At 28.3% G+C, this 14,435-nt stretch overlaps 1 protein-coding gene across 2 annotated transcripts in view; it reads right to left on the bottom strand.

Annotated features, from left to right (window-relative positions):
- Positions 1–274: 274 nt before the first annotated feature.
- The window catches only part of LOC107169362 (uncharacterized), a 33,941-nt gene continuing 19,780 nt past the window's right edge, over positions 275–14,435 (bottom strand). The window contains exons 12-23 of one of the 2 annotated variants that reach the window (XM_089227833.1): positions 12,671–12,811; positions 9,901–10,056; positions 9,739–9,837; positions 9,429–9,629; positions 8,181–8,352; positions 4,862–4,942; positions 2,607–2,729; positions 2,359–2,464; positions 2,228–2,245; positions 1,614–1,838; positions 1,158–1,318; positions 275–709 (exon numbers count right to left, since the gene is read on the bottom strand). In XM_089227833.1, the coding sequence (XP_089083959.1) occupies positions 402–709; positions 1,158–1,318; positions 1,614–1,838; positions 2,228–2,245; positions 2,359–2,464; positions 2,607–2,729; positions 4,862–4,942; positions 8,181–8,352; positions 9,429–9,629; positions 9,739–9,837; positions 9,901–10,056; positions 12,671–12,811 (1,791 nt within the window). In that variant the 3' untranslated portion in view covers positions 275–401. The remainder of the gene's footprint in view (positions 710–1,157; positions 1,319–1,613; positions 1,839–2,227; positions 2,246–2,358; positions 2,465–2,606; positions 2,730–4,861; positions 4,943–8,180; positions 8,353–9,428; positions 9,630–9,738; positions 9,838–9,900; positions 10,057–12,670; positions 12,812–14,435) is intronic. The other variant, XM_089227834.1, reaches the window with a different exon arrangement.

Genomic DNA, 14,435 nt, shown 5'->3' with positions numbered 1-14,435 from the left:
GTTCGTGTTCTATCGAATTTGAATTATAAATATAGTAAATACTTGGAATACATATAAGTATAACGAGAAAAACAAGATCGACTAGGGAGGAAGACTAGATTCGTTATCGAATATCGAGGTGGATATTATAGCTAATGACTAGAAACGTTTGAAGTGTGTATAGTATTTTTAAATCATTAATATTATTAAATTAAAAAAAAAATGATAGTAATAAAAATAACATCAATAAATCGCAATGTTTTTTTTTATGTGTTATGCGCAATATGTGAGTGTGTTTAAAGCGTTGGGTAAAAAAAAAAAATGTCAAGTCTTGTGTAAATTGCTCGTTTTTCATTTTTTTTTTTTCAAGACGAGACACAACCACCACCGCCACCGAAATATGATCGTGTCAGGGGTGCCGTTTACCACATTAACGAGAACCGTTTTTTTTTCGGCACATGGTTAACGGAGATTTTCTTTAGGCACGTGCTGGCCACATTTCTTCGCGGTTTAAACAAGTTTACCTGTAGGCCGACTTTAATACGTTTGGTCAGCGCTCCCTGCGGGAATACCGCCTGCACCTGTGGCACCACCGTCGACGAAACCATGCCGCCTTCCGGTCCGATGGCGTGTACCTCTTGTTTGACTCTGGACACGATGGCAAAGTAATGCGGAAACTCCGTCGTCACGATCCTCGTCAAACGGTTACCGGAATGCCACGGGTCGCGGTCTGCAAAAACGAACACGAGTAAAATGGTAATATTTTTGTTCGTCTACTCGACGTGTAAAATAGTTGGAAAATTCATTTTTTTATTACCCATAAGTTTTTCTGATACAAATCAACACGTCTTGGAGATATAATTTTAAAATGTTTAGTGTTTGTTTATTGTAAATATAGCAATGGTTATTAGTTATACATTACCTAGTTGATTTTAAAATTTAATCGTTTACAAGTTATACGTATAAGTTTTTTTTTCATAAGTTTAGACAATTAGTCATTTAAATTTATCCAAGCTCAGTGTGTCATTTTGTTAGATGTAGAGGTGTGTTTAAAGGACCCTATTTCTTTTTGCTATATATTGAATATTATTACTTTACAGGATCGCAATATTTATAATAAGTTTTATATATTATAAAATATTAAAATCGATTAATACTTTTGAATTATTTATAGATACCTTCTTTGTCAAAATTTGCTCCGAGTATATCCTTGACAACTTCGTCGGTCACTTCAACTGTGTGCTCTCTCCACGTCTCACCATTTTCTGACCTGAGAACGACAATTTCTCTTTCAGATCCACGGAGTGATCCGAAATTAGGTACTTCAATCATAACGGGCCTGCAAATGAGAAGCAATATCGTTGAATACCATTCGAGATTATATTTTATTCATTAATTCAGTGACAAATGCAGGATTTAATTTTGGAACTTTGGAAGGGGGGCATAGTCCAAAATACAGTGATAATTTCTGTATTCGATAAAACGTACAATAAGTCGTTACGTGTAAGTGGGCCTTTACTTAGGCCATTGGAGGAGGGCTGAGTCCTCTCGGCTTCCTTTAAATCCGACACTGTTTTCATAATATATAATAGATAATAATAATATCGCTTATTATCGTATTTTGGTATAATTACCCCAAAAACTTAGCCCCTACAGGACCGAGTTCGAGTATTCTGCTAGCCAACGACTCGCCTTCCATCAGCGGTGGCGGGTGCACCAATTTTTCTCGTCTTAAATATCGGCAAGTCACCCTCGTAGGCATGGATGCTCGTCGGGGCGGTACAATCACGCGGACACCACTGTGCCGGCATCCACGCATCGCTCCGCCACGAGCGTCTACCAAGAAGCTCACCAAAAACCTGTAATTTTGTGAAATGATTTTTCTTTTTGAAAAACTATATATAATAATAAAAAACAAAAACTAGTGCTGAACAACGTCGACGATCATTCAGCATGAGTGTGTGGTGACTGATTCATCGGATGATGTACAGCGTTATAGGTAGTCGGTATAATATTATAATAGTTGTTCTTCAGTTTTCATTATTATAGATTTTTCTATATTATTGTATATTCCAACTATATCTAAGACTATGTTTTAAAAATGTTTCACTATATATCTATGACATATTTATTCAAAAACATTCAATACATCACTACTGGTATATAAAACTACGTATGGTTTTAAAAAATTACAAGGTAAGTATTACTATTACTATTACTATATATGTATATATATTAAAAGCCTTACGTTTTCCATTGTAAACGTCTGTCCGAAAGCACGCATATTAAAACAATAAACAATTTTGTTAGACAATTGACGATGTTTTTGTTAGCCGTTGTTAAACGGTAGTCAAAAAAATGTATTTCCAATCTACTTACCCAACGTGAGGTGGATATTTAACGATGTCGACATTATCTACGGGGCCGCTGTAACTGTCATATACGGTCTGTGGACTGATTGCTTCGTCAATGGATGTGGGGGGCACTAAAATGTAAACAACAAGATAATTTTAATAAAATGTGTCACATGTGTACCCTGGCCAACTTTTGAACATCTAACACAGTACAAGTACCCATATGGTACATGTGGCCACATAGAATGATATATATACTCATGTTTTCCTTACCAGTATTCGCGTCACACCTCTCGTCCCGCGTAACATCAATAGGAGCTGATTCGTCGCCGAAACCTTTCATTTCCTCTCCCGTTAAATACTTGTACGACTGTTCGTTTATCATGGTCTCCTCACCTGTTCAATAAAATAAATTTTAAATTACAATGTAAATCGATAAGTTAAGAACGATACAAAATAAAATAAATAATCCAACATTACTATAAATCAAAAAAATGTGTTTCTAAAATTTTAAATTTACAATAATTATAAAAGCACATGCTTTTAAAAATGAATACATGCTTTAACTGCCCATGAAATAATGATTGTTTTATATTACATATTATTGAATATTATTACACATTGTTTAATAAAAATGGACAACACAGTATTAAATTTGAATAATTTCCAAGAAGCAAGCAGATGAAACGATATTGAAGGGCTAAATTTTATTTTTAAATTATATTACAGGAAACAATAGAATTAATTATGCAAGAAAAATGATTTATTTCTATAATGATACAGTTATTATTAATACAGTTATTTCAACGTAATTTTATTGGTTTTTAAAATTTTTGAACATCTATTTTTTATATTCTGTTATAAAAGTGATTTTTTATTCTATGCATAGGAATTCGTGAGAGATTTATATGATCATATTGAAGGTTATTATCAGTAACTTGAGGTATTACTTTTTTTAAACTTCCATTTATCATTTTGTTCTATAATAACACATTTAAAGTTAGGACAAAAATTCTAAAATAACTAACCAATAGAAAAATGGTAATAATATTAGTAGAGAAGTTATCATTAATAAAGTAAAAATTAAGCGCATATTCAACAAATGTCTATAAAATAAATTAACTCATTATTACTGAAACCTGAGACGAACGTGTGCTCATAAATTAAATTTAAAAAGTTAATAAAATGTCACAAATATTATTTGTCTGACTGAAACAAAATTATTTTAATTAGATGGGCGTATACAAAAAATACATATTTGTAAGTTACCTATAAGGTACCTGAAATTTTTTTTTATAAAATTAAATATTGGTTTAAAAATTATGAGCCTAATATTGAGTGTTACACATTGAGCCAATACAAACATGACTTTATTATGTAGTTGAAAATATTGTAAAAATTGTCTTCTTCCATAATGATGAATTTCGAAAACTTTAAAACGCTATATGTAAGTACGTGTTTTTCTAACCTGGAAGATTTTCTTCTTCTTTTTGTTTTTTAAAACAGCAACAACAGCAAAATCTCCGTTTACACATGATGAAAAAAATTGTATTTTATTGTATCTTATTTTATCTTATTTATTGTTATTATTTTATGATTATTTTGAAAAATTTAAGTTAGACGAATACAGCGACCTAGTTATGGTACCGTCGGAATAGGCAGACAGCCGACAACTAAAACTTAAAAGTTATTTTTATCAATTTTTTCCTCTCTAAAGTTGATCCATTATTATGACGCTGGTGAAGCCAAAGCGCGAAAAATCCGAAATGAGGAAGCCAATGACGAAACGACCGGCAAAGTGCCAAACAGCAGTAAGTTAACTGACCAGATGGCTGGTCATATTTAATTTTAAACGGACGCTACAAGTACTACTCAGAAAAACTGGAACGATCGACATTTATGCATATTATAATTATAATAATATCTCGGTCGACACTCGGCGCTCAATATACGAGTATATAGTAGTGACATACAATATTAACGGCACTTAAATCTATTCGGTGTAATGCCATATTTTTTATGATAGATCTAAAAAAAATTTCCACGCACCGTGTGTTTTTTAAAAGTAAAATTATAAGACAAATCATATTATAATATAGGTGAACCTATAAAGGTATGGATAGATACTACTCACTACCACTACTCGCATGCTATAGTATTATGTATATGGTCATTCGACGTAAAATGTATCGTTCTATGATGGAAAAATGTTATCGTTTGTTCTACAATGGTATATGTAATAGCTTTGATGATGATGGAAGCACACTGATGGTAAGTCTATCTATGAGTCCCGTTCGCAATATACTGACGCCGTGGGTTACCCGGGTAGTAGGTCACGAGAAACGATTTCGTTTTCTGCACGACCCGAGTTCAATATATTCCGAATGGACCGTGACTGTCTAGTGGCTGTTGGGTGACGGCCAATCGTGAATTTTGAACTTGGCTATTAATTCATGCATGTTGACTAATATACCATAGGTCCAAATTTTGTTTGTTTATTAATTTTTTTTCTACTATACAAAACTCACGTGATGAAACGATAACATTTTGTGTTAGTTGAGCTCTAGTGTTGAGACCATACTCGACGCTTCCGCTTTGCAAAACGTCACCTGTGTGCCAATCATCATCTCAATCACATACTACAAGCATTTATTAATGATACCGCGCTTGCGCAATACTAAAGTATAAAGAAGCGAGCGCACACTTTCTAATATTGTATTGTGCTGTAGCCAGTGGCGCTGCGACTAGGGGGTGGACGGCAAGGGTGAGTCTAAAAAGGCTGAGGCCTCCGAAATAGTGAATCTTTTTTTCTTATTTACATTTACAAAGCCGTAAAAACTTGTTTATTGAGAACAGTTTTGTTTATTTAAGACATTGTAATAAAACTATAAATTATTATTATTATTTTTTTTGTTAATATTATATAGTTAGGATTTGTATTTTATATTTCGTTATATTTAAAAATTTATTTCAAACTTATATTAATAGCTCAAAGGTGGAAATGTTCGTTGCGAAAAATGTATTGACGACAATCCATATTGGTTAGCACACATATTTTTTAATCGGAGCTATATTTCCCCACCCCAATAAACTATGACTCAAGTTGCGCCTATAGCCTATTCTGACACATTATTATAATTAACCATTTAAAATATCAAATCACATTTACATTTAAAATCGATTGTATTACAAATGGATATAACATATTATCATATTATGCTTATAAATACGTATAGGTTGCTTTAAGAAAATTAAAATCAGAAAAAAAATAATTTAATGACTAAGAACTAATTATATTTTATTGGTAGAATATCATTAAACTAAAAAGTTATTGAAAGTTTAGTGATGATAGTGTAATATAGTTTGTTTGAATGTTATGTATTTCTTGATAATATATTTCCATTTAAAGTATCTCACCATGATATAGTATTATTCGCTTTTTTTAAAGTATTCATTTATTGAGCTTATTAATAAATAAAATAGGTAATATGTTATGTATGCTCTAGGACCTAGAGTCTAGGTACTTGGATATCGTTTGATTTATTGATAACAAAACTGAAATAATATTTTCCTTTAAATGCTGAGGTTTTTTTATAATATCTTAAACAGAAAAATTGCATAACATCATAACCTAACCTAACCTTGTAAGGAAAATAATAAAATAGTAACAGATACAATTTAATGAAATATTAATGTAAACATATTTATTTATTTAGACAACATCTAAATCGGAAGAATGCAATTCGTTTACGCACATTCAAAATTGTTTACCTGAAAGTTGACAACTCGCTTGCACACAACAAAATCTGTCGTTTACCAGAAAACAGATCTCTCGTTTGCGCACATTCACACACACGCATAGGTATATATCGCTACAGATCGCAATACAAACTATCAAATATTTGATAGCAACATTATCTTATAACCGATAGTGTAGATTATATCATTTTAGATTTTTCGTACCTAAATACTTTTAGTTTAGATTCAGTATAATATCGGTAATAATAAGTTTAAGTAAATATCGTGTTTTAATGAGTAGATATTCAAATTTTAGATGTACTAATAAAAAATGTCCTGAAAGTGTCATTGTTAATAAATTAAACAAAATTATAAAAGTAACCGACACTCATGAAGAGTAATATTAGAAAATGTTACAACAAACTTAGGACATAATGATGTAAAATTGCTACGAAGATCAATGTATGAATCCGGAAAAACATCAAAATTATCCTAAGCCTATTAAAGTAAGAAGGAAAATTTGGGCGCAAACAAGTTATTATACTAGAGATTTTCGTTACTGGTATAGCCAAAATATTTATGCACAATCAATAATTGTGTTTTTTTGCAGAAATAAGTTGTAAAAAAGGGAAATGTGCGCAAACGAGTTGTAGCAGCTAATTTTATTTAAAATGTTTCCTGAAATTAATATTATGCTTGTTCCAACCCATATTATATTTTTTCTGATCTATTCGTTGTTAATTATTTTTATTTATTTTACGATTTAACTATCTAGCGTGAGTTTTACATTTTACTATGAAGTTAGTGCATTTTTGTTAAAATTAATAACTGTATTTGTTGTTTTCTATCTACCTAATTATGTTTCACTAAACTATAGCAACATTCATGAAGGTATACAAGATAAGATTATATATAAGGTACCTATATAAGATTATATAAAACAGTAATAAAAGTAATTAAGTATTTAAATCTTATACTTGAATTATATAATATTTGTTAAATTTTTTGGAAAATAATTCACACATAACATTATTCTAAAATATATAAATTATTCAACAATATTTATTAGAACCAATGCGTAGGGGTTTTAATATAGGGGTTTTGTTTTTTTTTTTAATAATTTAAGTTAAAAAACGTCAGTCCATATTATAGCCATTTATATGAGCTCGTATACGTCATAATCTGTAATATTTTATTTAAATTGTTAATATTTTGTGATGGGTACTTATTATATACATTATATTATATTATAAATAAATAAATTTGCTTAAATATGTAAGTATTTGATACGAATGATACGGCAATCAAAGTATATTATATCAGGGAAAATATTTTGAAATACCTATCCCATACACTGAAATTATATTATTTTCAACATATTGTTAATACAAGTTAAAATATTTGATTTAATTTATTATAATATTATATGTATTATGTAAATATATCAACTTTTATTATAAATATTTACTACCTATATTATATTTGATTTTATAAAATTAAATATATTTGACACCAAATATTTTAAAAATGTTTGATGAAAGATTAACTTTTAATATTTGATACACAATTTTTTGAAAATATTCCAGGTATATTTGCTTTGAAATTTATTGGACCAAATATTTTTGAGATATTTCAACCAAATATTCATCAAGAAAGCTTCTTCAATTATTTTGAAAATATTTGATTTTTAATTTGCTGTATGAATTGTACGTGAAAGATACTTATATACGTAATTTCATATAAAATTATTCTTCATAAAGGTTTATCCTTATAAATCCAAGAAATGTCAGTTCATATGTTAGTAGCTCTAGACTTATATAGAATATTTGATACATTGATACATTGATATATAATATATATATATATAGTGCATATAATATAAATATGTTATTTATGTATATTTATCTTTTATTTCAATGTTAAAGCACTAAAATTTTTTTAATCGCTTGCAGTACTTATTTACGGTGAAATCGAATTATTTTATTAATAAGTACCTACATTGTTATTGAATGTTAATAAATAATATATAACCTGTTAAAATCTCTCTTGGAAATATATTTAATTTAATATTATAGGTATATTATTATAATAATTATTGTATTTACATACCACCTTCATCTTCTGAGTCTGACATAAATGTTTCCTGCATGGTTTCTGGAGAAATTACTTTGTATTTTTCTTCCAATGTCGATGAAGGTACAGCTTTTGTAACATTCTTCAAAGCTTCTACTACACTTATGTAACCCAATTTCTGAGAAATTGATAGAGCCGTTTGTCCTTGCTGTATAAAATAACAATGCAATATTTAAAACTACAGACATTTTCAAGACAATAAAATATTAACTTAAAAATTAAATGCAAAATCTTATGTAATTATTATTTTATGATGTGTTGCATACTTGCATGCCTTATTATAATTGTATACCATTACTACATTAAATTAATACTGTTTTCATTAACCAATTTAGAAACCACTGTCATTCTATTCAGATTTCAGACATTACTTTGATTTTACTATATTAGGTACTTAATATTAATACCTATATGAATAAAATAAGTTTATTTTTTTAATGTGCTGTATAAATTAATACATATAATACAGCTAAATACTGTACCAAAATAAAGGAAAATAAAATGGTATAAATATTATTACTTTTGAAGTGGATGTATTCACTATTTAGTATAATTATGTATTTAAGTACAAATTATACTTTTATAGCATCGTAATAATTATCATACATAATATTATACACAAGTGTAATTCTCTAAATATATAGTAAATTATACTATTATGATTTAATGGCAAAGAGTCTATATATAGTTCCATAAAACTAATTAATCACTCAACGACATTATAAGTATATTTTATTGATTTCAATGTATTAGTGTAAATTATATTGTGTATGTAATTGAATTGTAATGAAAGGATTTAGTTTTATATAACTAAATATTTGACATACTTGGACCTTTTATTTAAGCTAGGATTATATTGATAAGTAGGTTTATGACATTTATAGTATAACATAATAAAATAATTAGGTAAACCATATTTTTAATCAACTGAAACCATTATTTTAATTTATTTGTTTTCCAAATATTTTCACTCGCTTATGAATAATAATGCTTTTAGAAAATCTGGAATGTTTGCTATAACCTTTTCAAAAGTTAAAAATTGCCCTCTTGGTAGATAGGTGTATTTTTATTTGTACTAATATACCTAGGAACGCGTATACTCTTCAATGATTTATAAGTTTATAACTAATTTAATTTAATTGGTTCTAAAACTACATTCATGTAATTTTTTTAAAATTAAATCAACATGTTCATTAAAACGTTAAAAATAATTTTTTTACTTACATTTGTCAATAAATCTGGGTTAGCTCCCTTACCCAATAAGTGGCTTACAATGGTAGAATGGCCTTGTTGAGCTGCTTGGTGAAGTGGTGTATATCCAGAAGCTGTAGTCGCGTTAATGTTAACTCCTTGACGAGCGGTTATAAATCGAACCATATTTAATTGACCAAAATGACAAGCAACGTGCAAAGGAGTAAACCCAGCCTAATATAATTGTACAAATAGATATATTTATATTTATAATTTAAATACATTGGTTAATGCACGTTAATTACGAACTAAGCAATATCAGGTGTACTTAATTTATTATTACTTTAGTTTCTGGATTAATATCTGCATGGTAATTATCCAACACAACAGCTACTTTATGTTTATCTTCTTGTGCGGTAAGATGCATTGGTGTTAAGCCGTTCTGTAAAATACATTTTACGTTTAAAAAAGAAGTTATGGTTTTCACAAGCACTGTATTAATTACCTTTGATTTATAATTAGGATCTGCGTTGTGGTTCAAAAGTAAAGTAGTCATCTCAACATTACCTTCTTGAGAACTAAGATGAAGAGGAGTAAATCCTGCTTTTGATTCAGCGTTTGCTTTTGCTCCGTATTCTAATAATGTAACTGCAATATCCATCTATAAGACACATATATTTTTATATTATAGTTAATAGTATAAATTTTGGATAAAGTTATTTGAAAAAAATAACAAACAAACGATCAACTTAATATTAAATAAATATTAAATAACATTAAATATTTTAAAATTATTCAAATGATATGATTGAACTATATTGTTCGCTTTGGCCGGCTTGGCATGTGACAGAGTAGAGTATCCTTCCTTTTCAAAACCTTGTTTTAGTACAAGATATGCCTAACTCAACTAATTTGTGTAAACATAAAAATTATGTATTATGAAGACAACTAAAAACGTAGATTTGGAGTGCACTAATAGTATAAATTTGTTCACAGCTCCTTTTCCTTACAGGGAGATCTTATCAGTTTAAGCGGATATTTTCAAATGCAAAATGTATTGTCACACATAATTATTATTTGTCTTTTACACAAATGAAAAATACAGTAGAGCATTCGTGAACATAAGAATATCACTTTTTGAAAAAAATCTATGATTATGTGTTATGCAATACCTAGACCTAGAGCATGTGGAAATGCCATTATATTATCATAAACTGTGAGCATACAAATACATATACTACTTACACTTTTGCATATTTTTTTGTATAGCGGCCTATTAAACTAATTTTTGATTTTTGGTGAGGAACAAAAATATATGCAAGGTACGCACTCCCCTTCACCATCCTTATGGAATTTATTCCATCACAACAAAAAAATTAGAATTTACCAAATATGCATTTAATATATTTGTAGATATATTCTCAAAACCGCATGTACATCTACTTAATTCGTTATTTTATTACAACCATAGGTTAATGCATTAACTATCTTTTACATCTTTATCTAATAAGATATAATACATATTTTGTAAGTGGAAGTTAAATATGTTTTAGATTCTGAGCGAAGCGATGAAATATGAATGTATTGATTTTATAATTTTGTGTTTTTTTTGTGTCTGTACTCGTTAAGTAGTCGAAATAATGCTTTAATTTTCAATTTTAGTATCTTATCAGGAGGCAAAGTTAACTTAGTTGGTGCAATCAGGAGGTCAGAATTTAAGATTCCCACAAGTTTTCAAATGCACAGGGAAAAAAATAATAATGTAAATGTATATATAGATGTATCGTATGTTCACAAAAACACATAAAAAGTTAAGTTGTTGTGCATACGCAAGATACAAGAGTTAAATAATATTTTAAGTTATAAGAATTCACTGATCTGTGCGGTTTCCATGCCACCTCATTCCAGGACAATGGAGAATTTACTTTTTGATCCCAGATTAACACATATTATTACAGTTAATCATTTTTGTATTTATTTATTTTTTTATTCATTGCCACGATAACAAGCAAATCGTATAAGGATTTAAATTCTCGAGTTATACGTCCGATGGAGTTGTCGATCTAAAGATATATTAATACTAATTAAGCTCTCCAAAAGCTAAACCCTTTGAAGCCAATTGCAGTAGAAAATATAAGTTCCACTGGAGAGTTAGATTAGTGGCCCACATCTCTTTTTCACATTTCCTGTGATGCGCAGTAATATTCGAATAATGGCTATTTAATCCGTTCTACGTGAAACTAATCGCTTTTGATCAACAGGTAATAATAGACGGCCGTGGTTTGATCCCCGGCTGATGACAAAATTTTTGCTCTATTCTTTAAATTTATTATATTTCTTGTTTATCGATTGGTGTTATAATATTACGATTATGTGGTGTATGCCGTATAGTAACCATTAATACGTTATATACGTGTCTATCGCTGCAGGTACGAATGTACGATTTATCAGTGACAGATTAATATGATACGAAAAAGAAGAATAAAAAGGAGGATTTTCTGAAAGATTTTTATGTCAATAATATTTTGGGCTAGACACTTAGTAGTTACATCGTTTATATTTACGTATATTGACATAAAATGTTAATTGAATAATATATATTTTACTTTACCGATGACCTGCAGACCTTGGACAAGCGATGAAACGAGACTAATTCGGCATCAATGACGCATAAGGTAAGTATTCCTATCTACGGAGTCTTAGACATTTTACTAGCACTAAACCCGTTGAGTTGGATTAAAACCAATAAATTGAATTCAAAATCCATCAAAATATAATCAAGCCAACCGAGTAAATTTGGTAACACGCTGGCTCTTTCCTGTGACCTGTTCATCACATATTATATATGTTAGCAGGCTAAAGGATTAGTATTATCTATATACATTTTGTTAATTATTTATGAAAATAGTTTCATGACGCGGAGCAATTAAAATCTTTTGAGGAAGGATAGTGGTTTTTATTTTTACTATACTTCCCATATTGCGTAAAACGGTGATAAACTGATAACCAAGAATTATTTATTTGCACATAATATACAACGTACCATAAAATTTTTAGTCACATAAAATGACGAATCGGGTCTAAATAAATTCGAATAGTAGTACCTATGAATCATGCATAATTTTCAGTTTCGATGTCTATACAATAAAATTATAACTCACTCAATATTATGAAAATAAAAATATTATTTAAAGAGGGATAAATATAAATGATAATACTGTTAATAATAAATACAAACATAATAATACTGTACCATATAAGACGTAATAAATTACCTGATTCTTTTTTGCCGCTATATGAAGAGGCGTGTGGCCATTCTTTGCTGTGGCATGAGGTGATGCTTGTTTGTCAAGCAACATTAATGCAACTGCTTGATTGTCATAATGACTTGCTACATGTAATGGTGTTACGCCGTTCTAAAGGTTAAAATTATTGAGAAATTCAAACTATAATATCAGATAACATACTAACTTAATATTAAATTTTAAATTCTGAACGGAGTGAGAAATGTACTCGTATTATTGGTTTTACAATGATGTTTATTTCTTTTTCTTTTTCTTTTTTATTCTGTAAACACTTTTCTCCCTCTAAACTTGCTCAAAAGTATCAAGTGTAGCATCATTTCTGAAAGGTAATATTCTTGAGCTGATATTTTAGAAAGGTCATTTTTCGATTTTCAAAACGGTACTCGAAATAAAAGCGGTTAAAGGAGAAAAAACGTACGATTTCACGATTTCACAAATTTATAATATTAAATAATTAAGGACGACGTTTTCTACCAGAAATATTGTTTAAAATGAAAAATGACAAGAGATCTTTTTTGTTGTATTTTGTTCCTTACGGTTTAATGTTCGGAAAATTTTAGCCATTTTTGAGCTATTTATAGACATTTTAATTTTGGGAGTTTTTTTATTGTAATTCGGTTAAAAACATTCGTAAAAACTTAAAATTTGGGTTGTCTATTTATATTAGCCTTACCTAGGCATAGTAAAATTTTCAAAACATTTGAGTGACTTTTTTCTTTTTAAATCTAAGATTTTAAAATTTTTAATATATCCGCTCAGAATTGTTTTTCGTATACAATCATATAATATCATTGGATTAAAATTTAATCCCATCCATTACAGTAACCCATTTGTAACCTACTATACAGCAGAGCGACATCCACGACTTACCCGCTTTTTTATTTTTATTTAAGAGCTAAAATAATTATTGTTCGGCTAAAAGATAAATATGCACGTTTATAGCTACATTTGATTTTGATATGTGTTTTTGTTCCAAATATAGAATATCATATAAATATCCATAAATAATAAATATATATATATGTACAATTTGGATTATAACTGTAATATATATATATATTACAGTTATAATCTAAATTGTGAGGATCAAAAATGAAAAATGAAAATTGAAAATATTATTTATATTTTTTAAATTATTATGTTTTTAATTTATAGTGGAACAATTATTAAAAACGTAAAAATTAGCATAACATTTAAAAAAATTTATTTTTAAAATGATTTAAACACAATTTTTACAAAAACAACAATTTATTGATATTATAAATTTTAATTGTTGAAAAAAACTCATTTATTACTTCCTATTTTGTAAAATCATTCAATTTATAAACTAAATCTTCAACGTGAAATTACGTATATATTTTATATATTTAGACAAATATCTTGAATTTTTCATGAATAACGATTAAACTTTATGAAATTATAAAAAATTCTATTATTATGTATTTATTTATTTTATGAATCTTGAAGTCTTAATTAGAATTTTGGATTTACACGTACAAGGAAAAAATTGTCACATGACTAAAGTTAATTATGTATTTATCTTTCAACTTCATTTTTTCCCTCCAATTATAGTTGTTTTATTAGCTCTTTGAAATTTTATTTAATTTTTAGTATTAATCATTTATAAGTTTTTATGTATAATATCTTATAACTTTATATTATAATATTATTACATATAATATTTGGTGTTTCATAGAAGAGTTTATTCTTGTCCTCGAAATAATTCTAAGTGACA

Source organism: Diuraphis noxia, unplaced genomic scaffold, assembly GCF_037042655.1.
Source record: "Diuraphis noxia isolate RWA-SAM2 unplaced genomic scaffold, SU_Dnox_SAM2 contig0004, whole genome shotgun sequence".
In the NCBI taxonomy this organism is placed as follows: domain Eukaryota; kingdom Metazoa; phylum Arthropoda; class Insecta; order Hemiptera; family Aphididae; genus Diuraphis; species Diuraphis noxia.
The sequence above is the reverse complement of the archived record's forward strand: the minus strand, read 5'-3'. Positions and strand labels throughout refer to the sequence as shown.